Consider the following 25,286-nt stretch of genomic DNA (forward strand, 5'->3'; position numbering starts at 1 on the left):
ATGGCTGCGGGGGACACCCCGCAATTCTCGCTCACAATATAGTGAGCAAGGGTGCAGGGGGACCTCTGTAGCCCACAGCACCGAATGCATGATTTGGGCGCACTTTTCAGATGCTCAAAATTCGTCCAAGTCACGCATTCAGGCTTTTAAGCTCAGTCATTTTGGACAGTTACCATGGGCTCCCTGGCTAAGTCTCTGTCCATGCTGCCAGTCGCCTTCTCAGTCATTTGACCGATGAAGCGAGTGTTAGTAGCTACTTTTGCTGCCTCTTTCATCCCCCCTCCAACCTGCGCTATTGACTTTTTCTTAACATTGTTTCCCACACTATTTGTATTTAGAGGTACGGATTGGCAATCTGTTTATTAGTATAAGCCCTTTTATTTTGACAAGACACTACAAGGACTGTGTTATTATTTGATGGTCGTAGCTTGCTCCCATCTGTAGATTTAGGATTAGATAGGCGTTTTTCAAACCCTTTTTGAAGTTCAATAAACAACCTTCAACTGTGGTCACTTGTGTCTGTCTTACTGTTGATACCATGCCTTCCTTACATTCCCCACAACTACATTCCTCCTGCCACTGCGACACTCTTCCCACTACTACACTGCTCCTTCCACTTCCCCATCTACAACACTCCTCCCAAAGTACTGCTCAATCAGTCTCCTTTCACTCTGTACCAGCTTTCTGACACTCACACCTTACACTACCTTTCCTACACATTTGTTTCACACACACGTCCCCTCGCACTGCAGATCCACTATCACTACTAAATCAACACCTCACTGTCCAGAGGTCGAAATTGGAATAAATGGAGCAGGATTATGAAGTAGCTCCTGGGTGTCAGGATTTTCATCTGACCAGGAGTCACTCATTGTGATGCAGGAGCTATTACAATTAAAGTCTGGCCTCATAAATGGAGTGCCTGAAAGATGGCAGGATTTGTTTTTTCTTGCCATACTGTGGCATGCACCTAAAAATGTGCATTACTTGAACCCCTTAGTTCTATAGTAGTGTTGCTATTTCTTGTTCTCTATTGATGACTGTCTATGTTATGTTATCTTATAACGCACATCGTTACCATTGGGGTGGTCTCCAGGCGCTCACGTGGCTCAGCAAGAAAGAGGTTGGGGTGGGTTAGTGTGGCTGGAATGATAGGATAAAACCAGAACCAGGAGAAACGAACGTCTATTTGTGTTGGTTTGCAGATGAGTTGATTGCGTCCACTGGCTTGTTGTATCCGTAAAGGTAAGGTCCAGTGTCTGGGACTGTTTGTTGTATGCAAATGTTAGTTATGTTGGGTGTGTGTTTGTGGATAGTTTGGCTAGCCCATAGGGTGTTTATAGTACTTGAGAGGTATGTTGGAGGGGGGCAGGGTGGTTAGTACATTGGCTACTCTCAAAGTTCTTCCAAGTGTGCCCTCTGAGTTCATTCAGCTGCAACTCAATCCAAGTGCAATACACTGGCCGCCCCACCACCCCTCCACGCTCAACACACTAGCCACTCCCACATATTCCTCTAAGTGAAATACATTGGCTACTCCCACTAGCCCCTCTCTGCACAGCAAGAATGACCAGACACAAAATGTGCTTCTGAGTGCAGCAAGATTAAACAGCTAATGTGATGCATGGCTAATATTCACAAATCTATCTAAATGTGACGCATGAATCTTCACAAATCTATCTAAATGTGACGCATTGCTAGTCTTCACAAATCTATCTAAATGTGACGCATTGCTAGTCTTCACAAATCTATCTAAATGTGACGCTTGGCTAGTCTTCACAAATCTATCTAAATGTGATGCATGAATCTTCACAAATCTATCTAAATGTGACGCTTGGCTAATCTTCACAATTCTATCGAATGTGACGCATGGCAAATCTTCACAAATCTATCTAAACGTGCAACATATGGTCTGCCCCTAAAATACATTTAAGTATTTTAGGGGCAGACCAAGGCCAGACCAAGGCAAAAAACCTCGGGGTCATCTTTGACTCCACACTCTCCTTCTCTCCTCATATATCTGACGTCTCTAAGAAGTCACACTACCAGCTGCACCTCCTTAGAGGTATTCTTCCCTTCCTCTCCTTCCCCCAGAAGCTCACTGTCTCCCGAGCCCTGGTTCTCTCGAAGCTGGACTACTGTAACAGTCTCTATCTTAATCTGCCTGCCTCCACTCTCCGCCCTCTGCAACTCATCCAGAACAGAACTGCGAGACTTGTCCTTGGCCTCAAGCCCAGGGACCGTATCTCTCCAGGACTGAAATCTCTACACTGGCTCCCAGTGGCTGCGAGGATTAAGTTCAAAACCCTCTGCATTGTCCACAAGGCCTTCTGGGGCCTGGGGCCTAAATACCTGCAACTCTCTCTTCCTAAATATCTTCCTTCCCGAGCCCTTCGCTCATCCGTCTCCAACTCCCTCAGGGTCAGCCGCTTCTCGAAGCAAAGAGCTGGGGGTAGATCTCTCTCCGCGGCAGGAGCCTCCCTCTGGAACAGCCTTCCTGCCTCCCTGAAACTTGAGGAGAACCATCTCCGGTTCCGGAAGCACCTCAAAACCTTCCTCTTTGCTTCTGCTTTCTCTCTCCCTCTCCCCTGCTAAATTCTTCACTAAATTCTGCAGTGAATCTGAAACTTGGCCACTCTCACCGACCTCGGTCCTGGGCCCAGCCACTCTCCACTTGCACTGCCTCCATGGCAACCCCTGCACTGCGGGACTGTCTCTGTATCCCTACAGCCCCCCCTTCCCAGCACTTGTCTGCACTTACCTTGCACTTGCCACCAGCTGGCCCTATTTATTTATTTATCTATTTATTTCTATTCTACTTACCTTGTACTGCACTTTTCCCTTCCCCCTACCCTGCACTTGCGCGGTCTGAATGACACCTGGCCTAGTAGGATCGTTGTCTGTCCTCCCCCTGTTCCCCCCTCCCTGCCTCGTCACGCCTTGAAACACTTGTGTATAGGCGCGTTACAAATGCCATATCATATCATAAGTGTGACACATTGTCTGCCCCAAAAATACATCTAAGTGCAACACAGTGTCTGCCCCCAACATACATCTAAGTGCAACACATTTGTGCCCCCCAAATATATCTAAGTACAACACAACGTCTGCCCTTTAAGTACATCTATCAGACTGTCTAAGGAGAGCAGAAAGTAATCTACACAATGTTCAGATTTGACTTAGTAATGAAGAAGTGGGAGGGTTTTAATTGAGCACAGTAATGTCTGTGGCTCACCTTCCATACAACCTTACCGGGTTGTCACTGTAGGGTGTATTGTCTGTCTTCCATGGGCGAATAGGGGCAAACAGGGAATGGGAGCTGGCCTTTGCCGTAGCCCTTAGCTATACTGAATCCCTATATTGAATCCTCTGTCTCTTGACATGTTGCTTTACATGTCTTCATGTGTTACCTTCTTTAAATTGCTTTATCTTTTATTTCTCTTACGTTTCCTTTCTGTTAGTTCTTCCTTCTTTATGAGTCAATAATTAAGCAATAACCAAGCGGCGGTGGCATTACCGAGTCAGGTAATGCCCCGGGGCTCATATTAGGCCAGAGTGAAGGGAAGGTCTTAACGAAGGCACCGGGGCATTACCTGACTCGTTAATGCCCCCGCTGCAAGGGGCATATTGCTATTAGTACCCTGGCCCGCATGATCTGCGAGACTGGGGTACTAAAAGTAGTTTTTTCTGTTCCGAAACGCTGCAGCATTTCGGAACAGAAAGAAACAAAATGACTGGGAAAATGGCCGCCGGGAAGGGAAAACAGAGTCCGTTTTCCCTTTTCATGGTGGCCATCGGGAGCGGACGCATTGGGAACCCTTCTGTCCACTCCCGAAAAAAAAAGAGAAGAACGTAAGTGGTGTTGGGAGGGTGGGGGTGGTTAAAGAAATACCTCTTCGAGTCTCCACATGGCAGTCTCCACATGGCTGGAGGCTGCCATCGTCCCCCGCCGGGGACAAAGCAGGCATTAGGTAAGTTCGAGTTGGGAGGGAAGGGAATACAAAAAAAATAATAAACATACCTGAGTCCCCGGCGGGGGGCGAAGGCAGCTTCTCAGCCGTGTGGAGGCTGGGAGCAGGGATAGCCCCGCTTTGAGCCTTCTCATTGGCTGAGGGGCTGCCACGCCCCCACCGGGAACAATGGCCGTGGAATCCCGGCCGAGGGATTCCCGGCTGGGTAGAGCCCTGGCAAGGGCCAATCAGAATGCTTGTTTCATTCTGATTGAGCCCTCACCGGGTACTAATACAGAGTATACAGCAAATTTAACTTCCAAATGAATTTGACTGAACTTGTGCCCAGTACATAGTGCTTTAAATAGCTTCTAGAGATTTATTATTACAACTTTTATGCCAATTCATAGACACATAGTTAATGTTAGATAAGTATATTTGTATTACACAAGTTGGTTTGGTGAGCCAAATGCAGCTACTGGTATCTATTGGTGTCTAGCCAGCTCCTCTAGACCATAAACAGGAGCTAAAAAGCACCCAGCTATTTCGAACACTGCCTTCTCCAACAATCTCCACCACAATCTGCAGCTCCTTCCTTCCTCTTGCTGGTTTCTTGGCTGTTATCGCAGGGGCTGAAATAAGGATTTAATGAGCAGGACCTAAAAAGCAGCTCCTAGATATCGCGCATCCCCAAGTAAGCAGGTGCCTCTATAGAACATGAAGCTAGTACATAGTGAGTCTCAAATCTTACTTCCACACTGTCATCTTTTGTCCATCATATGCGACCAAATATGATTTAAATGTCTACTGCATGTGTCCTAATGCTTCTCTGTACACATTCTCAAACACAACGATATGATGTCAGGTAGATAGGTTTGTATGGCTTCAATTGGCATGGGAAGTCAAAAGTAGCTCCTGGTTGCGGCCGGGCCAACCTAACCAGGTTGTTCTAACCTACAAGGACAGCAGCTAAATAGCTTCCAGCCACTGGTAATTTTGAGCCCTTTTCTCCACTTCCACTACTCACCTCGTACAGCCACCCACCCTGCTTCCTGCCTTCCCTTAACTATCCCTCACTTCCTAGAGATTGGTCTTCTTTTTCTCTCCAATCTGTGCTGCTCTCCTGCCCCGGGATGTGTATGTGCGGGAAGCTTTGAAAAGGGGCTTATGGCTGGCCCCCTGGTTACGCTGGTGTTTGCTGTCTAATGGCAGCATACCAAGTTCCCTGGTAGGCCGATTACCCCCAGCTGAGAGGGGTTCCCAGCTACTCCTGACAAGGGCCGATTGCTGGCCTTGTCGTCATAAATGTCATTGGCGTAATGTGAGGCACTTGCATCATTCGGAGCTGGTCTTGAAGACTCCATAGGGCTTTCGGGCTACACTCAAACTAGACCTGCCAGCTATTATTTTATCCATCACATGTGCTAGGAGGCTATATTTATTCATTTTAAGGCACTGTCACAGATAGCCTGAATAACACACCAACTCCCAAAGATAGTTCAAGGGTTTTTATTTTTAGATTGGTCAAAACGGGTTACAAGGACCACCCCTCCCCAACCCAGAGATGGGCAGTCCCTCAAACCCAGGCTACGATAAGCTGTCTGCCGTGCCATGATGGCCTAAGGGAAAATGCCTTATTTAGGTAACCTTCCTCAGGGAATAATCAAGGAGTTCCTAGTCAAAAGATCTCCCAAATGTATGATTCAAGCTTTGTGCCTTCCTCTACCTACTCTCCTCTCTTCTTTTCCACCCGCCATCTCGTCTCTCTCCCTGGCTCTTCGTCCTCTTTTACTCTTGCTATGGCTAGCTTGGCCCTTCAATCTTTCTCCCGACTACTCTTTTCCTCCCTCACCTTACTACTACTCCTCTCCCCTCTCCACACCACTACACCTCTCCCCTGACCTCACCACCATTCTCCCCTTTCAACACCACTACCACTCTCCCCTGTCCACAGCATTATCACTCTCCCCTAGCCATACCACTGTTATTATCCCCTATCCACACCACTACTACTCACCTCATCTATCCTTGCATACCGCACGCCACCTTTTCCTCTCCCCCGCCTCCTGTCACTCTTTCACTTGGCCTCTTGAATGCACAATACCTCTGCAAAAAGTCTTCCTACATCAATGACCACTTCGACTCTCATCACCCTCAACTTTCACTTTTTGCTGTCACAGAAACATGGATCTCGCCTCATGACTCTGCTACACTAGCAGCTCTCGACACTGACTCTGCTCCCTTCTGTCAGACCTGCTGAGAAGGATGCTGGTGTGGGGTTCCTCATCAATAAGGCCCTCAACACTGCCCCTCTACCTTTCCTCTGACATCAACTCTTCCTCTTTTGAATATGCCATTATTCAACTCCTCCCTCATAAACATCTCACTTAACCCGTCGGTAGGCGGTGGGCTACCGCTGACCCCGTAACACCGTTTCCACCGCCTCATATCCCAGTGCTACCAGGATATCATGAGCGGCAGCGAAACGGTAAATCCCCATTCTTGTGGAGTCCCATAGGACTCCATGGGAATGGGGACACTGAGGCACCGGCATAGTTTTTAACGGTGCCGGTGCTTCAGTGAAAACTCTGCCAGTAGGGCTGACCTGCCAGGAGTCCAGTTGCCCCTACCGGCAGACACGTAGTTTGGCTGTCCATAAAGGGTGCCGGTACATTGTTACCGGCACACTTACTTCTGGACTGCCAAACCTGGTCTCAGTACAATATAAAAAAATGCAGTCAAAACTGGTGCCAATCATAAGCAGCCAATCGATGATGTCCTTTAGAAGGGAAAACTTCACAGACATGCTTTCAATGGTTTCCTGAATTTCAGGTAGACATGGATTTTGCATAGACTAGGGGGGCAGAGAATTCCAGTGAAACACTACCGCACCAGAAAAGACGATTTATGTTTAAAAGTTGGAAATTCTCGGAAAAGAGACTGACCGCTACAGAGGCCTCTATAGCATTCTGATATTTAATTTTTCTACCAAATGTACAGGGGACTGAAAACAAAGAACTCTGTAAATGCTACATAGCAGTTCAAAAATAATTTTGCCATGCAATGGAAACCAATGAAGCAACTGTAAAATCCGAGTAATATCGAGTAATCTTCTGGCCCCCCAAGCCAGTAAGGTAGCCTCATGGAAAACCGCTTTCAGCGGCACTATATAGGAATGTTGCACACCAACTAAAACTGACTTAGCAAAATCGATTCTGGATAAAACCCAAGAGTGTGCTAAAAGACAAAAATTATCATGAGAAAAATATTGATGCAGCGCTCTCAATGAAAACAAATGGAAATGAGCAGATTTGATCAGTGAATTAATATGATGAATAAAAGACAGGCTACAATCAAGAAAGAAAGAAAAACTGTGATTTTGCTGTCGGGGCAAACTCAGCAGATGCCAACAGAATTTTTGAGTTTGAAAATCAGATAGACATTAAAAGCCTATTTGGACCCGGGCATAGTTCTGTTGGGCGACACTGGCGTGGGTCAATTCCCGATGTCCGGCCGACTGGCAGACCTCTGCACACACCTGCTTACAGATGCAAAAATCTCAATAGCAAGACTGTGGAAACACCCTGAGAGCCCGGCGACCCCCATGTGGTGGGCAAAGTGCTGGGAGATCGCAGCAGCTGAAAAGATCACTGTCATCCGATTTGGGAACAGAAGTAAGTTTTACAGCTCAACAGTTCCCCGGGGTGGCCAGGCAGCCACCGTTTCGATGCTGGATGGCAAAAGCGGATTAAAAAACTATCTGTGCTCTCGCCGGCGAGGCCTGGGTGGGCGTCTACATGTTCACTATTGGCCAAAGCAACGCACCGCCCGTAGCAGTACTCCCTCACCTGAAACTGAACCACAGTTGACCTACCCACCAAGGTCTCCAAGGACAGCTCCTGATGTTCCCCAACCTTAAACTGAAGCTGCCCTCTCTCCCTTGATCCCCTGGACATCCCCCCCTCCCCACCCCCGATATTGGTTACCTCCTCAGAGGTTGTGTTTTCTATTTTGTTTGTTGTAATCTTACCGCACTATGACTCAAATAATGTACACAGCAATCTATTAGTTTGCAAAATGCCAATAAAGAGTCTTGTTGAAAATTTGGAATTTGGAATTTGAGAATAAAAACATTTTTTGACTGGTTTAGTTTCTAAAAGTGAGAATACATCCATGATTCAATATCTGCAAGAAAATAAAGGAGCTGCAAAAAATATTTTTCAGATGAAATTTTCAGATGTAACAGTATATTGATGCATATGAATTCCATTTTTAGAAACTACAATCCCTAATGGTTCCATATACAGGTTGAAGAGCAAAGGAGCAAGTATAGATCCCTGAGGAACACCAAAAGGGACTTGGAATTGATTCGGAACAAGAACTCTCCATCACAACCATTTGCCTTCTATGCATCAGAAATGAGCGCAGCTAGTCCAATGCTGCACCGCAAATTCCCATACGACAAGATAGAATTTAAAAAAGAATCTCGTGATCGATTGTATCAAATGCTGCCGATAAATCTAGCAGCACAAGCATACAAGAACCACAGTCGTCCATAATTCTGTCTATGTTGTCCAGAATCTGTAATGTGGCTGTTTCAGTTCTACAACCAGTGTGAAATCCTGATTGAGTCAAAATCAAGTTCATTTTGTTTAGATATGCAGTCATTTAATTGATCTTAAACAACCCTCCCATAAATGTACCTAAAAACGGTAATGAGGTGACTGGTCTAAAGTGAGCCAGACAATCAGCATCAAGACTGTTTTTGTGTTTAACAAAAGGAGAGACGTGATCAGTTTTAAAAACATCAGGGAAACGGCCAGTTGTCATGAACCATCGACATAGCCCCTTCTGGTCTTCCTGGTCCTGGTCCAGACGGAGAGTGTGCTCCTTGATACTCCAACATGGCCCTGTCCAGTGCTGTGTTCCGTACTAGCCTGTACGCCGGACACGGCACGTTCTATAAATGAGCCACGCCCCCGCACGTCTCAACGCTATCTCTAGGTAGTGTCTCGACGTGTGTGTGCTGCTCGGCGCGTTACCCTTCCAAGTTCCTGGCCAACTCCCTTATTCTTTCTTCCCTTTTCCCCTGTTTCCAATATCTCTTACCTTTCTTCGATCCTCTTCCTGGACGTCCTGGAACACGCGACTTCCTGGAACTTTGAACGCTCGCGCTGGAGTCAGACTCGACTCGCGTGCAGGGTCCGGCCGGGAGAAGGAGTCCTCTGCGGAACGCCACAAGAAGAGAACTCAGGTGAGCCGGGGGGAAACCTTTGACAGATTGAGACGCCAAACGATCAACACTGATACCGCTATGGAGAAAGTGGTCCAGGACCTCATGCGCGGCATGCAGGAGCTAACAACCGAGGTACAGAACTTAAAGGCAGAGAACGCAGCCTTGAAACAATTAGTGCTGTCACGTGACTCTGCCAATAAGGAAAGCGTGATACTGGGTGGAGTGGTAGACAAATACGATGGCTCGCCAAAATCCTTACGTGGATTTCTGGATTCCTGCTTGGTGCATTTTACATTCAAGCCCTATTATTTTTCAACTTCCAGGGCCAAGGTGGGCTTCATAATCTCCCATTTTACAGGGAATGCGTTATCTTGGGCCACTCCCCTAGTGAACTCTGGAGACGTCCTCCTGGACGATTATGATGCATTTATCCAGGCGCTCAAGTCTATGTTTGACCGCCCCGAACAAGTGTTCAGCGCCCAGGAACGCCTACTTGATTTTCGGCAAGGATCCCAGGATATGCTAACGTTCGTTACCAGATTCAAACAGCTGGTAAAGGAGGCTGATTGGGGCCCTGAAGCGAGTTTCACCTTATTTCGCAGGGGTCTAAATGACGATATCAAGGATGAATTAGCCAGAGTGGCTCGCCCCAGTTCGTTTCAGGCTTTAGTAGATCTAGCCTTACAAATAGACTTTCGTATCCAGGAAAGAAGGGCTGAAAGGAAAAAGGCTAAGACTGCCTTTCAATGATCCCCTCCGGAGTAGACTGTGAAATCCGATCCTGTCTCAACCCCTGATAACGACTCCGAACCAATGCAAATAGGCGCCTTCCGTGGGCCAATTACTCCACAAGAAAGGATGAGAAGAATTCACACCGGCCTCTGTATGTATTGTGCCTCAGACAAGCATCTTGTTAGAGAATGTCCTGTAGCCCCTCCACGGCGTTTGGGAAACGCCAGCTCCCGGCCCTAGATGGAGCGAGGTTTCGGGAGAAAGATGTCTGCTCCACATCAATCACATCCTTGAACTCTCCTGGACAGAATAACCTGGTGGTGCTACAGGCCTTTCTATCGCCCTCCAAGCACAAGACCTATCCCATACTGGCCCTGGTGGACTGTGGAGCTATGGGAATTTTCATTGATCAAGACTGGGTTATCAGACATAAAATACCATATGAGTCACGGAACATTAAACAGCCGGTAGAAGCAATTGATGGGAGACCTCTCTCTTCAGGACCCATAACCCTACAGACAAAAGAGGTCCGTCTCTCCATAAACCACCACCAAAAGCAGATTACATTCGACATCATCAAATCAGCCCATTACCCAATGGTTCTGGGTATGCCCTGGCTTCAAAGACATAATCCGTACATTAATTGGACAGCAGGGTCATTGTTTCTGGGCTCTGAGTTTTGTATGTCCCACTGTTTATCCCTGGATCTCTCCTTAACACCAGCTATTGAACATTCAGGAGAGCAAAAAACCTCACTCATGGTTTCCAACATTGTCCAAGTCCCAGAGGTTTACCAAGGATATACTGATGTCTTTTCGACTGCCATAGTCCAGGCATTACCCCCTCACAGACCCGAAGATTGTGCCATTGAGACAGATCCCTCGGCAGTAAATCCCTTTGGCAGAATGTTTATCCTTTCAGAACCTGAGAAAAAGGCCCTCCGAGAATACCTGGACATCAATTTGAAAAATAGCACCATAAGACCCTCAAAATCTCCAGTGGTTGCCTCATTGTTCTTCGTTCCTAAGAAGGATTCCAAGGAACTCAGACCCTGCCTCGACTACCGTGGTCTAAATCAATGCACCCTCAAAGATTGATACCCTCTGCCTCTGATTTCAGATATCCTGGAAGCTGTCAGAGGCGCCGTAATATTCACGAAGTTGGACCTCCGGGGTGCCTATCACTTAATCCGCATCCGGGAAGGGGACGAATGGAAGACCGCCTTTAGAACACCCTTTGGTCACTTCTAGTCATGCCCTTTGGATTAGCTAATGCCCCTGCAGTTTTTCAACGTTTCATGGATAGGGTGTTTTCTGACATGCTTTTTCTCTTTGTCATTGTCTATATAGACGACATTTTGATTTATTCCAAGGATCCCTTGAAACATGAAGAACGTGTCATGGCGGTACTACAACGGCTCCATGAAAACAAGCTCTTGGTCAAACCTGAGAAATGTCTTTTTCACGTGACTTCGGTTCATTACCTTGGATTCATCCTCAGCCCAGAAGGAGTTGGAATGGACCCTTCAAAGGTAAAGGCCATTCGGGCCTGGCCTGCTCCTACATCGGTGAAACCGGTTCAGTCTTTCTTGGGACTTGCTAACTTTTATCGAAAGTTCATTCCTACCTTTTCTGAGCTCGTCCAACCGATAGTTGCTCTGCTGAAGAACGATGTTCCCTTCATCTGGTCTTCCTCGCAAGAGAAGGCTTTTCAACGCTTGAAGACAAGATTCACGCAAGCCCCCGTCCTGGCTCAGCCTGACTTAGATCGCCCTTTCATAGTGGAAACGGATGCCTCCAACCATGCCATAGGAGCAGTCTTGAAACAAGTGCTTGAGGACAAGATGGACCACCCAGTGGGTTACCTGTATAGAACCCTAACAACCAGCAAAACCCATTACTCCGTCCTGGAAAAGGAGCCGTTGGCAATCCACCAAGCCTTCACAGAATGGCGACATTTTACTCCTGGGTGCTAGATATCCAGTCCAGGTCCGTACGGATCATCGAAATCTACAAATTCTCCAATCTATGGAGTGCAGGAACAGTCGTCAGGCGCGTTGGGCCTACTTCTTCGCCCAGTACCAATTCCAAATCACTCATGTTCCTGGATCACAAAACGTAATTGCGGACGCCTTGTCCCGACGTCCTGACTATTTAACCACTGAAGATAGGACCTATCCTACAATGTTTCCCAACACAATCTTTATAGCTCAAGCGATCAACCTCTTGGAAGAGATTCGAGCCAAAACCCAGTCCTCTGACCTCAGGAAGGACGTCTCTAGGAAGAATCCCTGGAACTTAAGAATCAAGGAAGGATACTTATTCAAGGACAATTCCTTGGTCATTCCCACACCGAAACTTCAACATAAAATAATAACTCTCTGCCATGATACTTTTCATTCTGGACATCGTGGTGTAACCAACACGCTCCGTCTTATACAATGACAGTTTTGGTGGCCGGAAATGAAATGCAAGGTACAAGAGTACATCAAGACCTGTACTGTCTGCAGTCAGAATAAGCATGACAATAAGAGACCGGCGGGCCTTCTATTGCAACCTACACTGCCAACAAGACCATGGGAATGTATAGCTACAGACTTCATTGTGGAATTACCACCTTCCCGGGGGTACACGACCATCATGGTAACCATAGACTTGTTTACTCATATGGCACATTTCACGCCTCTCTATAAACTTCCTTCCTCTTCAGAGCTCGCAGGAATTTTCCTAGAACACATTTTCCGTCTTCATGGACTCCCTTCCAAGATCATATCGGACCGAGGACCGCAATATATTTCACAATTCTGGAAACATCTCTGTCGTGTTCTAGGGATTCAACAAGCTCTTTCATCTGGATATCACCCACAGACCAACGGACCACAGAACGTGTTAATCAAACCCTGGAGCAATATCTTCGTTGTTTCGCAACCAAGGTACAGGATGATTGGTCCCTCCTTATACCCTTGGCCGAATTTGCCTATAACAATTCAGATCACTCAGCGATCAACGTTAGCCCCTTCTATTGCAGTCAAGGTTTTCATCCCTCCGTGTTACCTTCAGTTCTACCACATCCAACTCCAGTACCTTCACTTGATTCCTGGATTGAAACTCTCCTCAACATCCACAAGGAAGCCAAGGAACAATTGGGAAAGGCCCAGATTCGCACTAAGCGATATGCTGATTCCAAAAGAAGACCAGAACCCTCCTATTCAATTGGTGACCAGGTCTGGTTGTCCTCGAAACTATTACCACGACATCTACGCCCTAACAAGTTAGCCCCCCGATATTATGGTCCATTTTCCATAAAAGAAATCATCAATCCTGTTTCTTATCGGCTCAAGGTACCAGACTCCTGGAAGAGAATACATCCAGTTTTTCACACTTCTCTACTCAAACCCTACATCCACTCCACCCGGAAAAGCGGCAGACCCAGTCCTGTGATTGTGGACAATCAGCTGGAATATGAAGTATCCAGAATATGTGACTCCAGGTACAAACTGGGTCGGCTTCAATACCTGGTCGAGTGGAAAGGCTATCCTCCTAGCGAGAGAACATGGGAACCACTATCCAACCTAAACACCCCTCGATTGCTGAGAAGATTCCATCTCATACATCCTGGCAAGCCTGGTGGGACGGAGTTTCGGAGGAGGCATGCTGTCATGAACCATGGACATAGCCCCTTCTGGTCTTCCTGGTCCTGGTCCAGACAGAGTGTGTGCTCCTTGATACTTCCAACATGGCCGTGCCCAGTGCCGTGTTCCGTACTAGCCTGTACGTCGGACACGGCACGTTCTATAAATGGGCCACGCCCCCGGCCTCCGTGCGTCTGAACGCTATCTCTAGGTAGTGTCTCGACGTGTGTGTGTGCTGCTCGGCGTTACCCTTCCAAGTTCCTGGCCAACTCCCTCATTCTTTCTTCCCTTTTCCCCTGTTTCCAGTATCTCTTACCTTTCTTACATCCTCTTCCTGGACGTCCTGGAACACGCGACTTCCTGGAATTTTGAACGCTCGCGCTGGAGTCAGACTCGACTCGCGCGCACTTATACATGTCCCGGTCCGGCCGGGAGAAGGAGTCCTCCGCGGAACGCCACAAGAAGAGAACTTGTACAAAGCTGTACAAAAAAGGAAGGAAAATCAGGAAAGGTTCTGTATTTTGGGGGCCGGACAAGAATCTTCAGGGAAAAAAAAGTAGCTTTAGTCTTTTGCATTACAGAGATCAGTTTTAACAGTGTCTGGAAAAAAAGAAACCATCCCATATAGTGTTAGCTTTACAAGTTAAAAGAGCATATTAACTGTTTGTGCTGGGGATCTCTTTCCTAAGGTCTTTGATCTTGTTAGAGAAGAATACAGCAAAATGTTAACATGTTATACTCGAGAACGAGAGTTGATTAGGAGGAAGTGAATTTTGTATAGCTTTCAACACATCAAAAAAGTGCTTTTGGTTGATTTGAAGCTGATTCAATTAAGGCATGAATTAGAAATCTCAGATAAATAGCAGCGACATGTCTTTAAGTTCTCTAAATTGCCATCTGAAGACAAGGAGCACTAAATACGATCCAAGTGATGAACATTCTGGTGTTGTATATTTAAACTAGTAGATAAACAGGGAGCAAAGGTTTTGGCTAAATTATTTGTTCATATACATTGGTGCTATACCATCCATAGCAAGTTTTATATCCTCTTGAAAATGGCTAAAAGTGTCATCACCAGAATGGTTGTCTTTCTGAATAGAAATGGTTGGCAATGCAGATGCAAGAGAAAGTATCTCTTTTTTGAACCAGCAATTAGTTCACTTGTAATTGAAAAGTTGAAGAACACATAACCAACATATGATCAGACCAATCATCATTCTGGCATTTCACATTTAGTTTAAAATTGCATGGATTAATGATTCAGTCTAGAAGAATACCTTTCACATGTTTAGGAAAATCGCAAACCTCTGTTGAAAGTATAAGAGCTCAATAAAAAAAAGCTAATGTGTTAAAATAAGGGCATGATGTATTTCACCAAGGAATAATCTCCTAAACAAGACTGAGAAAGAGATCATGCATTTGTGATTAAGTAAATCAATTATTGATTCAAATATATCAAATATATCATTATTCCCCAGAGGGTGATAAATTACATGAACCTTTAATATGGCATTAAGCTCCCGTTCTAAGGGCTAAAACAAGGGTTATAACTTGGTGTGCCGGGCTGATAAATCCCTGGACGGAGGGTGAGGGGACGATGATATGGTGGCGGGGGGGTTTAAAGAAATAACTGGACGGAGGGTGAGGGGAAGATGGTGACGGGGTGCTGGCCGTCAGGGGCATGGAACGTGGGATTTCACTAGCAGTGCATGCCACCCCCACCAGGGTAGTAACGTTAAAGAGGCATCAATTCAAATTTTCATTTCAGTGCATTCAAAAGATGATAACAAATCAATAGCTAATGGAGAGCAACTAAGTAGTAGTAGTAAATACTTTATTCAGCTTAAGCCATTTACAAAGAAATAAAAAAATAGGTATATCATAAATATGCAAAATGTAAAATAAATAAAACGTCCAGATGTCCAGAGCGGGTCCCGCAAGGGAACCTCGTAATAGGTTGGAATGGGTTTAACAGCACCAGCACCTTTACCGGCGCCATTAAACCCATTCCGCCTGGGTCGTAATGAGGCCCAATGTGTTTCACATTAGTTAAACATATTGTGGTAAAGACAACAACCTTTTGACACAACAGGTCCTCTAGTTGACAGAACTCACTCAGGACCTTCAGGATAATGGTCTTGGAGATCCCTTCAATCTTCCCTTCAATCTGGCTTCCATAGGAAAGACTCCACCGAATCTGGACTCCTGCATGTCTCCAACTTTCTCTCTAACCTTGGTTTCGCTAATCTGCTCTTGCAGGGAATTGCCTTCTGCTGTTGCATTTTTCCTGAAAATGCACGTTCCGCTAGGACATGCTGGTTCTTAGGAGGAATAACCGCACCTGTGCCTGTACAGAAAGAACCTAGCAGCCCTCTTAGGCAACAAGCAGCACAGGTTATGGCATAGAAACTGGCAGACGTATCCGCCATGCCTATGAGCAGAACCCTTTCTGTGCCTGCAACTACACATTTTTTGAGAAATGTGAGTTTGTGGATGCATTTAGCGTTTGGTTTTATCTCACAACACATACTAAGAATTCTTCCCTTTGTCCCACCGTTAAGCACATTCAACGCTAAATTGGTACTGCCAGTGTGTGACAGAATCCCAAAAAAGTTACCTCAAATATTGTGCATGTCATGAGCAGAACAAAACAGTAATGAAACAGAATGAATGGCATGTCAATTTGTCATTTTAGCATAACATTTTCCAAAATTGAATATGATATTATATATTGAGTCAAATGAATGCAATGACCAATAATGTGAAATGTATAATATTTTATAACAACTAAAAAAACAGCTCTCAGCCTACTCCTTAAATGCTAAAATACAATAAATCTTAATACAGGTTTACACCGCATATAAACCAGAATTCAAATTTCATTCTGAGCAGGTGCTGAAAATAAAAACTCTTTCCATAATCTCAACACACAATTACTGCTCCTTTCATCAAGGCCCCAATAGGCAATGCACAATCTTTTGGAAATGCCAAGAGTAAACCATAATTAATTCGAAACACCAAAACACCTGCAAAATGCTGTTTGCTACCTTTGCGAAATGGTACACTAAACCAAAACCATGCATCTTTTTCTTAATGCTAGAGAAATGCAACCTTGTATGGCAGATGCATTTAATAACTAATAAACCTGATAAAACCCAAAGGTAACAGCAATGGAAACCAATGATAAGCTGTACACTATTTCCGAAATTTACTAATAAAAATGCAATAAAATGCATGTTCATAATGCTAATCTCAAATGAAAAATATTGCAAAAGCATTCAGTTCAATCTTTAAAAGCTAAAATGCAATTTCAGAATAGAATACAATAATGATAGTGAATGCTGAATAAAAGATAAGAGCATTTCAATTCAAGAACAGCCAATACCCAGCACTTATCGGATGCGATGCCTGGTTTTAAGCTTAACAAGGGCATCCCCCTGTCAAAGATGGGGCCTGTAAAGGATAATAGGATCTTCAGGACTGCTTCTCCAGCTGCCCCAGAACGACAGCTTACAATCTGCTTGCCTGTCAGTCTCCCTAATGGAGATCAGTCATCCATTATATACCCAAAAAATAGAAAGTCCCTAGTCAGTAAGCTCACAGCTCAATTGACGGACAGCTTCTCTGAATCTGGGGTTCTTAGTGTAAATCTATAAAGCAATGGTTCTAAATCTCTGCCTATAAAGGTGTGCTTGTCCAATCGTCACGCCTCCAATCTCATAAGTTGGTCACCAACCTTTTTAGGTTTGTTGAACAATTCCCAATTAGTGAGGTAATTTCCAGCCGACTCTAATGTACTGCTTGCTCTGTCGAGAGCTAGGCGTCAAAAGCCTACTTATCGTGTCCCTAGGATGATTCTGGTGGTGATTAAGTAACATCATTTTGCTTATCACCAACTACTTGTTCCAGCCCTGTATAAAATGCAAGGACAGCCTACATAGCTCTTTTGAGGTACTGTAAAAATCCCTTTTGGAAGAATAAAACTGAAATTCTTTTCTTTTCCTGCTGGTTGTTGCCCGTGTTCACTCCACACGTTTCTGTGCACAACTACATTTAAAATGAAGAATATATTCTTAAAGGGCACATACCTCACTAAGAGGATGTATTACAAAAGTATAGAATACTCATTCAGACTACCTTTCAGCGCTTAGTGCTTACCAGTATGTACTGTCTATGCAAGGCACTTATTTAAGCATTTAGCTTTAAGCAATCAGCAGCTAAAGAACGCTAGGCACTATACTCTTTAATTAAATATTTCAAGCCTATGACAGTTTTCTCTTACTTACTTTCAGTTTTAGGGGAAGGAGCGAAATGCTGACATGAGATGGCATCTCATGCACTATTTTACCACCCTTTTGGGCAGAATGGGTCCCATCACATGAACCTACATGAAAAGTTGATCCTTTAAAATCCCTTGGAATTCGCAAACCTCGGACCCTGCCCCTCACCTTGTCGACATCCCCAAAGGATCAGCTCTTGGACCTCTGCTCGTCCCTCTTTATGCCTCTGCCCTATGAGAACTTCATTTTTTGCCTTTCACCATCACCTTTTTGCTAAGGACACTCAAATATGTGTATCCTTTCTCTTCTTCCCCACCCCCGGCATGTCGGAACAGATTATAACTGTCTTGCTGCAATTCATCACTGGATGGCTCTCGGTTGCTCATGCCGAACTCTTCAAGAACGGCAGTCCAATTTCTCCCAACTTCCATTGCCATCCCTCCCCTCTCCTCTCTCCTTCCCGTCTGACCTTGTTCCCTCATTCAAGGCTCACTAGCTTGGGGTCCTCTTTGATAGCGACCTACGACTGCAACAGCTCATCGCTGCCGCTACTGCTCATATTAACCTTGTCAACATTCAGAAAATGTGTCCTTTTCTTTCTAACCACTCTATAAAAACTCTTGTGCTCAGCAAACTGGACTACTGCTCAAGCCGGTCTCTTGACATTCCTCTCTAGTTCTTCCTCCTGTGAGAAACCTTAGGGTAGCCTCACTCCTACTCCCCCTGCATCCTCTTCTCGGGTGGCCAGGGAAAGGCCATCGATTTTGGATCCGGACCCTGGGGTGGAGAAGCGAGGGAGGATCACCTCGGTGGAGAGTCCATGGAGTTTGTGAGTGGGAGCCCACAGGCGAGACATGGTATCCGCCTTTCCCTATTGAAGACCAACCTAACCCTCCACCAGGCTTTATAGGCTACGGTAAAACCTCTCCCCTCATTTCCCCACATTTTACCTCTGACAGTACTGGGACAAGGAAGAGGCACAGAGTAATGAACAGTAAAACCTAATTTCACCACTCTAGTACTGGGACAAGGAAGATGCCTGCAGAGTACTTTGAAGATCAGGCATGACCCTTTAAGCATAGTCAGGGAAGACCAATTGACAGTCCACACCTGCAACCTGTCAAGTGGTTGCAGGTGTATCAAAGGATACCAAAGGAGAAGCAAGGAGAGCAACAGGGAGGCCTTTGTGGGACCCTTCTTGTGAGTCATGTGCGATTTTAACACTTGTTGATATATTCACTTGTGGGCTTAAATTGTTGTGCCTGCACAAAGCACCAGTCTGTGGCCATGCACAATTAAACATTACTTATGGACACGGGTCTTTCTTTCCACGCAAACATCTTCATTTCATTGAATAACAAAAGTTCCTGTGCTTCCTCTCATTGGCTTCTGAACTGACCCATTTTAAAAATGTTGGTAGTAACAACTAAAAAGGCTTTCGTTGTGCCGGAGTAACGAGGGCCACGCCCAAGCAGGATTTCCATGTGGCATGGAGTCAGGTTTAAAAATATTTAGCATAAGGGGACCCAACACCCCCCCCCCCCCTCTACTTCGGCATTCTATTTTTGCTTTGTGAGGACTTGGTCACCCATAGGCAGGCAAACACAAGAAGGGCACATTTGATATATAAATTCCTCCGTGATTCCTGTAGAGGTTTAGGTACAACACACCCTTCACCTTTCGGGCCAGAGAAAATGCTTGCAATTCTTTTCATGGGCATCAAACTAGAACGTACATTTTCAGGTTTTTGCGGGATGAGCTAAAATGTTGAAAGTGGGACAGACAGGCCAGCTTTGGTCTGCCTCCTGCACAGATTGGTGCAGCAGAAACAAAAACCACTTTAACTATCCTGATGGAATGGAGCATTGTGACCTGCAGGGAAGCTTATCCCTGCAGAAAGCCCTTTAAATACTATGTGCTTTGGTACACGTTTGGAACCCGAAAATACCCATTTTCATTTGTTTTTTTACTTGACTATTTATATTTTGTAGATTATTTCGACTACTGATAAAGTAACTAAATACACCACTTGCGCTTCATCAGCCGTGCCAGACTCTTCTAAGGGTGGGTGCCAAATAAAATGTTTTGGGACATTTTAGAAACCACCCCTTCCCGCCCCATTATTTTTCATCCACCTTGTAGCTGTTTTGTAATACATAATTTTGCATGGAATTATATTGACCCACCTTCAATTGTCGGGCATTTACGCAAATAATCTCAACATACTTAAATAACTTGCTGTGTTTGCGATTGATACCACAGAGTGTTTAGCTTCTGGTCACTATTGAACTAGCATATAATATGGACGACTGCCTCCTCGAAAAATCATACTGCAGGCAAAATAACCATTTATATTGAGTGGAATAAACAAACCTGTTTGCGAAAATCAAGCCAAATTGACCCTTACCAGTAACTCATCTTCTTGATATTCTGCCACAGGTTTTCCTTCCTTATTTGTTTTTTCTATAATAGGATTCTGAACAACCTGGATGTGTAAAAGCGGAAAATAGTATTACCTTAAACAATACAATACTTAAAGGGAAGTCTGGCATGTAAAATAACTGAAACAACCAAAAGAGTGAGGAGTGGAAAGCTTTGAATCGATCATAACCACGGGAGACTGCCCACTGTCGATTTCCCTTCTGTCACTTAATATCTATGCATTTCTACACACAAAAAGTCATTCAACAAAGAAGAGGATCCAACGCAGACATCTATGAAAGTTGGTGCATGGTGCAAGTGGCAATGATCACAGCACACCTCATGACTCAGGGTAGAGTTTTTACAAAGTTCGCGGGGTGGGGGGGAATAAGCTTTCTGGACAGAAAAGAACAACTCTGTCATAGTGCAAATTCAGGACTGGAAGATGGGTCAGATACTGAGCTTTTTTACATTACCTCTAAGTTCTTAAGGGAATGCACTCATTTCATATACAATAATAGTACGACAGAGCATTCATGTCGGGTCATCATAGCAACTAAATAAAAACCACTACAAACATGAAAATGGAAAGGAAAACTAAAAAGACAAACCCTATTCTTATTAGATTTTTTTTTCTAAATTCAATTTTTATTGGTTTTTCAAGACAACAAAAGAGCTTATGCATTTAGTGTAAGTTGGGCCCATGCCCGTAACAACTTCAAAGCTTTAGGGCAACACAAGACTTTGGTGCTTTCCCACCCCTTCATTCCCCCCACTTATTCCCCCCCCCACCCTTTCCTCGAGGCTCATTGTCCGCTTTTCAAGATTCACCTCTTTGGGTAGCGCAAACCGGGCCTATGGCCGTCGGTGTGTAGTCGATTCTCCTGAGTCCTTTACAATGTGTTCTAAGCAAAAGATATTTTCGGGCCGAGTTGAGAGTTCCGATTATCCTCTGGAACCGTCCTCTGTGTTGACAAACGCCTCTATAAATTGTAGCCAGTCTGTTTCTATCTGCACACTTGAGCCATGTATCGCAGCCATTAGTCTATCCATAAAGTAGATGTCCTTGGCCACTGCCACCCATTCCCTTTTTGTGGGGCGGGCCACTCTTTTCCAGGTTCTGGCTCGCGCCGCTCTAGCTGCCAGCAAAAGAGAGTGTGTCAGGTCCGGTAATTTCTCCCAGAGCTCATCCCTTTGTTGTAAGCCAAATATCATCAGGATAGGGTCTAGTGGCTAGTCCCCCTCCCCTGCCTCCCTGATCCAACTAAGCACCTCCGACCAATACGTTTGGACCTTTTGGCAGGTCCACCACATGTGCCAATAGTCGGCTTTGCCCCTGCATCCATGCCAACATGCTGAGACAACATCCAGGAACATTTTACAGAGGGTGATCGGGTCATATTGCCACCTGTGGAGAAGCTTGAGGGCATGGGTTTTATATTGGCAGGAGATCGCCGTCTTGAAGGCCCTGGTACAGAGTCTCCCTCAGAGACCATCCCCAATGGCGCAGCCCAGGTCCCTTTCCCATTTCCTTCTGAGGCTCCCAGTCGTTCCCTCCCAGGGGGTCAAAAGGGCTTGATACAGGAGTGAGATCAGCCCCTTCGTTTCTGTATGGGAATCCAGAATTTTTTCTACCGGGGTGAGCTTCCTTTGTATACATTGCTTCAGTTTTGGCTTCATTAGGATTCCCTTGAGTCTAAGGTATAGGAGAGGTGAGAGTCTACCCATTAACAGTGCCTCCTCAAGTTCCTGGATAGTTATGAACGAATCCTCCCTCACTGGCAACTTCACTATGCGCCTCCTGGCTTCTCTTAGGTGTATTGCGGGGGCCTCCAGGGGAAGCATATGGAAGAGGTACAGTACTCTCGGGAACAGGTTCATCTTTATCGCGTTTATTCTACCCATCCACGAGATTAGCCCTACCCCCAGCCTTCCATTTCCCTGAACAGTGGAGGGTAGTTTGCCTGGCTCAAATCCTCACTGGGTTTTACAATATTAATCCCTAGGTACTTTATTCCATCAACACAGACTTGGAGGCCTAGAGGGGACAATTCGGATAAGCACCTGTCAGCATCTAAAGCAAACGGAAAGATCATCGACTTACCCAAGTTGACCTTGAAGCCGGAGAAACGGCCAAACCGCTCGATTATCTGCAAAGCGACTGGGATTGATCGTGTGGGTTCCCTTAGGTGCAGCAAGATGTCGTCTGCATAAATGCCAAGTTTGAATGTGTGGTCTCCCACCTCTATGCCCCGCACCATAGAAAAACCTCTGAGGTATTCTGCAAGTATCTCCATGGTTATGGCAAAGAGGAGGGGGGAGAGGGGACACCCCTGCCTCGTCCCTGTCTGGAGACTGAAGGTACTTGACAAGCGTCCATTAACCGTCACTCTGGCTGAAGGTGACTCGTACAAGGCTTTAATGGCCTGCCTGATCCCGATTCCAAACCCCAGCTTCTCGGGTACCCCTTGTACGAACCCCCAGTCGACCCAATCAAACGCTTTCTCGGCATCAACGGACACCAAGACCGGGTTATCACCCTTCGGAGCTGCAATCCTCATGAGATGCAGAGTTTTACGAAGCGTGTTGGCCCCCTGTCTACCCTGAATGAAGCCCACCTGGTCTGAGTGGATTAGGTTCGGCATGTGGCCGTCTAACCTCGTCGCGATGATCCTCGTGAACAGTTTGGCGTCCACGTTGAGGAGGGAGATGGGTCTATAGGAGCGGCAGTCTGCTGGATCTTTCCCCTCCTTCGGGATCACCGTGATCAGCGCTTTGCCAAATGACGGGGGCGCCCTCCCTGTCTTCATTATATTTGAGAATAGACCTGCCAAGAAACCCACCAACAGGCCCGAGAAGGCCTTATAGAATCCTGCAGTGAATCCATCTTCCCCAGGGGCCCTACCCAGCTTCAGTCCAGATATTGCTTCCAGCACCTCCTCCTCTTATCGGGGCGTCTCGGGCCACGGACTCCGGTGTTCCAAGAGTCGGGAGGGTGACCCCATCAAGGTATGCCTCTCGTGCTTCCCTAGCCACTTCCCCCTCCTTCCCATAGAGACTCTTATAAAAGCTAGCGAATTTCTCTGCTATGCCTTCCGGGTCTGATCTTTCCCCCTGTACTGCATTCCTGACTCGTGACACCCACCTGTCAGCTCTTTGGCCTCAGAGTTTGGCTGTGAGCATGGCGTCGGCCTTGTCGCCTTTTTCATAGTACCTCTGGCGCAGGTGTTGGAGTCCCACCACTATTTTGACCAGCTCTATTTCCCCGAGTTCCTATCTCTTCTCTCTCGCCCGGCCCAGATCCCTCTCTTTTTCTCCTTTCCCCTTCCCCTCTGACCTTTCCAGGGCGAGTATCTCTGACCTCAACCTATGGGACAGGAGGGTCCTCTCCCTCTTTTTGGAAGCTCCTTCACTCATCAACCTACCCCTCCAGGTTGCCTTAGCCGCCTCCCAAACAATTTCCGGATCCACTTCTCCCGTGTTATTTAGCTCAAAGAATTCTCTGATTGCGGATAACATTTCCTCCTTAAACACAGCGTCCCTCAGAAGGAAATCGTTACATTTCCACAAGGATTCCCTGGTTTTTAGCCCTGAGATACTGACATCTGTCCAGACCATGTTGTGGTCCGACCAGCTGGAATCTCACATGCGTCTATTCTGCTCATGTACTGGTGTCCTGTAAACAAATAATCTATTCTCACTCTGGTTCCGTGGGCTCCCGAATAGAAGGTATATCCCCTAGCCCTCAGGTGGAGTTCCCTCCATATGTCAACGAGCCCCTGTTCCCACATCAGGTCCCGGAGCCCTCGTTCCGGACTCCCCCCTGCGCCGTCTGGCTGGGTGATCCTCCCACTATGGTCTAGATCCCGGTCCGACCACATGTTGAAGTCCCCACCCAGGAACAGGAGCCCTTCCGCCCTGTGCCACACTTCTCCCATGACCTCTTGGATGAATTCCCACTGACCTACGTTGGGGCAGTAGATGGCTACTAGAGTGACCCTGGAGTTATGCAGGTTACCGGACACTACCAACGCCCTTCCGTCCTCCCTCCCCCAACTGGTTACCTTAGTTAGTTTTTGGTGCCTTTCTTTGTGGGGCCGGATGCCCAAAATGCCTGGCCCACGTCTGCTCCGGGGATGGCCCTCTCTTCGCCCCTCACGGTTCTCGTCTCCTGTATAAAGAGGACGTCTAGCCCTGTGTTCTTCATTTCTCGCCCCAAAATGGAGCGCTTTGTTGGGGAATTAAGCCCCTTGACGTTAAGTGAGCCTATTCTGATTGTCTCGACCCGGCCCTTTCTCTCATTGTCTCCCATTACTTCTACATATTGTGTTCATTATTTTCATAGTCCGGTGGAAACTGCCCTGGTCCCCTTTGGAGCTAGATCTGAGTTGAGCCCGAGGTCCACTACCCCCCCTCCCTGTACTGTACTCCCCTCTCCTCCCTTCTCCCTCCCTCCCCTTTTTGAGACACCTGCCAACGGGCAAGCCACCAGAGCGAAAGCATGTTCGTGCACCGCAGTTCTCAAGATCAAACATCGTGTCCCAGACCAGGGTTATCCAGCTGCTGTCCTCGCACTCCCTGCCGGACCCTATTCCTTTCTCCAATCTCCTCCTGCTTCCGACGGCGGGGTGTTGTTTTTTTTTAATTTTCTCCTGCCCTTTGTTTTCTTCTTTGTCGACCAGGGGCCCTCCGGTTCTCTCCTGGGTTCTGCCCTTGCCTGGGTTCCCGCTCCTTCTCCCTCCTCTTGAGGGTCTCGCTTAAGCACCTGCAGCACCTGTGTGGCCTCTTTGCCGTTGATCACCCTGTAGTCCACCCCCACTCGTTCGAATGATAAGGCAAACGGGAATGACCATCTGTATCTTGTCCTTGCTTGTGAGCATTTGGGTGAGCGGGCGGCATTCCCTTCTACGGGTGAGTGTGAGGGTTGATAGATCTGGATAAATCTTGATTGTATCCCCTTCAAAGATGAAGCTCCCCAGCCTTTTTGCCTTTTCCAGGACCTCATTTTCTCCCCCTAGCGGAGGAACCGCACCACG

General features: G+C 46.3%; 1 protein-coding gene across 3 annotated transcripts in view; it reads right to left on the minus strand.

Annotated features, from left to right (window-relative positions):
* CCZ1 (CCZ1 homolog, vacuolar protein trafficking and biogenesis associated) overlaps positions 1 to 25,286 on the minus strand; it is a 732,451-nt gene that overhangs the window by 521,978 nt on the left and 185,187 nt on the right. For all 3 annotated transcript variants that reach the window (XM_069645641.1, XM_069645642.1, XM_069645640.1), the window contains one exon: positions 20,237 to 20,314. In XM_069645641.1, coding sequence (XP_069501742.1) covers positions 20,237 to 20,314 — 78 coding nt within the window. The remainder of the gene's footprint in view (positions 1 to 20,236; positions 20,315 to 25,286) is intronic.

This window comes from Ambystoma mexicanum, chromosome 2p (assembly GCF_040938575.1).
Source record: "Ambystoma mexicanum isolate Mex_15411 chromosome 2p, UKY_AmexF1_1, whole genome shotgun sequence".
NCBI classification, from domain to species: Eukaryota; Metazoa; Chordata; class Amphibia; order Caudata; family Ambystomatidae; genus Ambystoma; species Ambystoma mexicanum.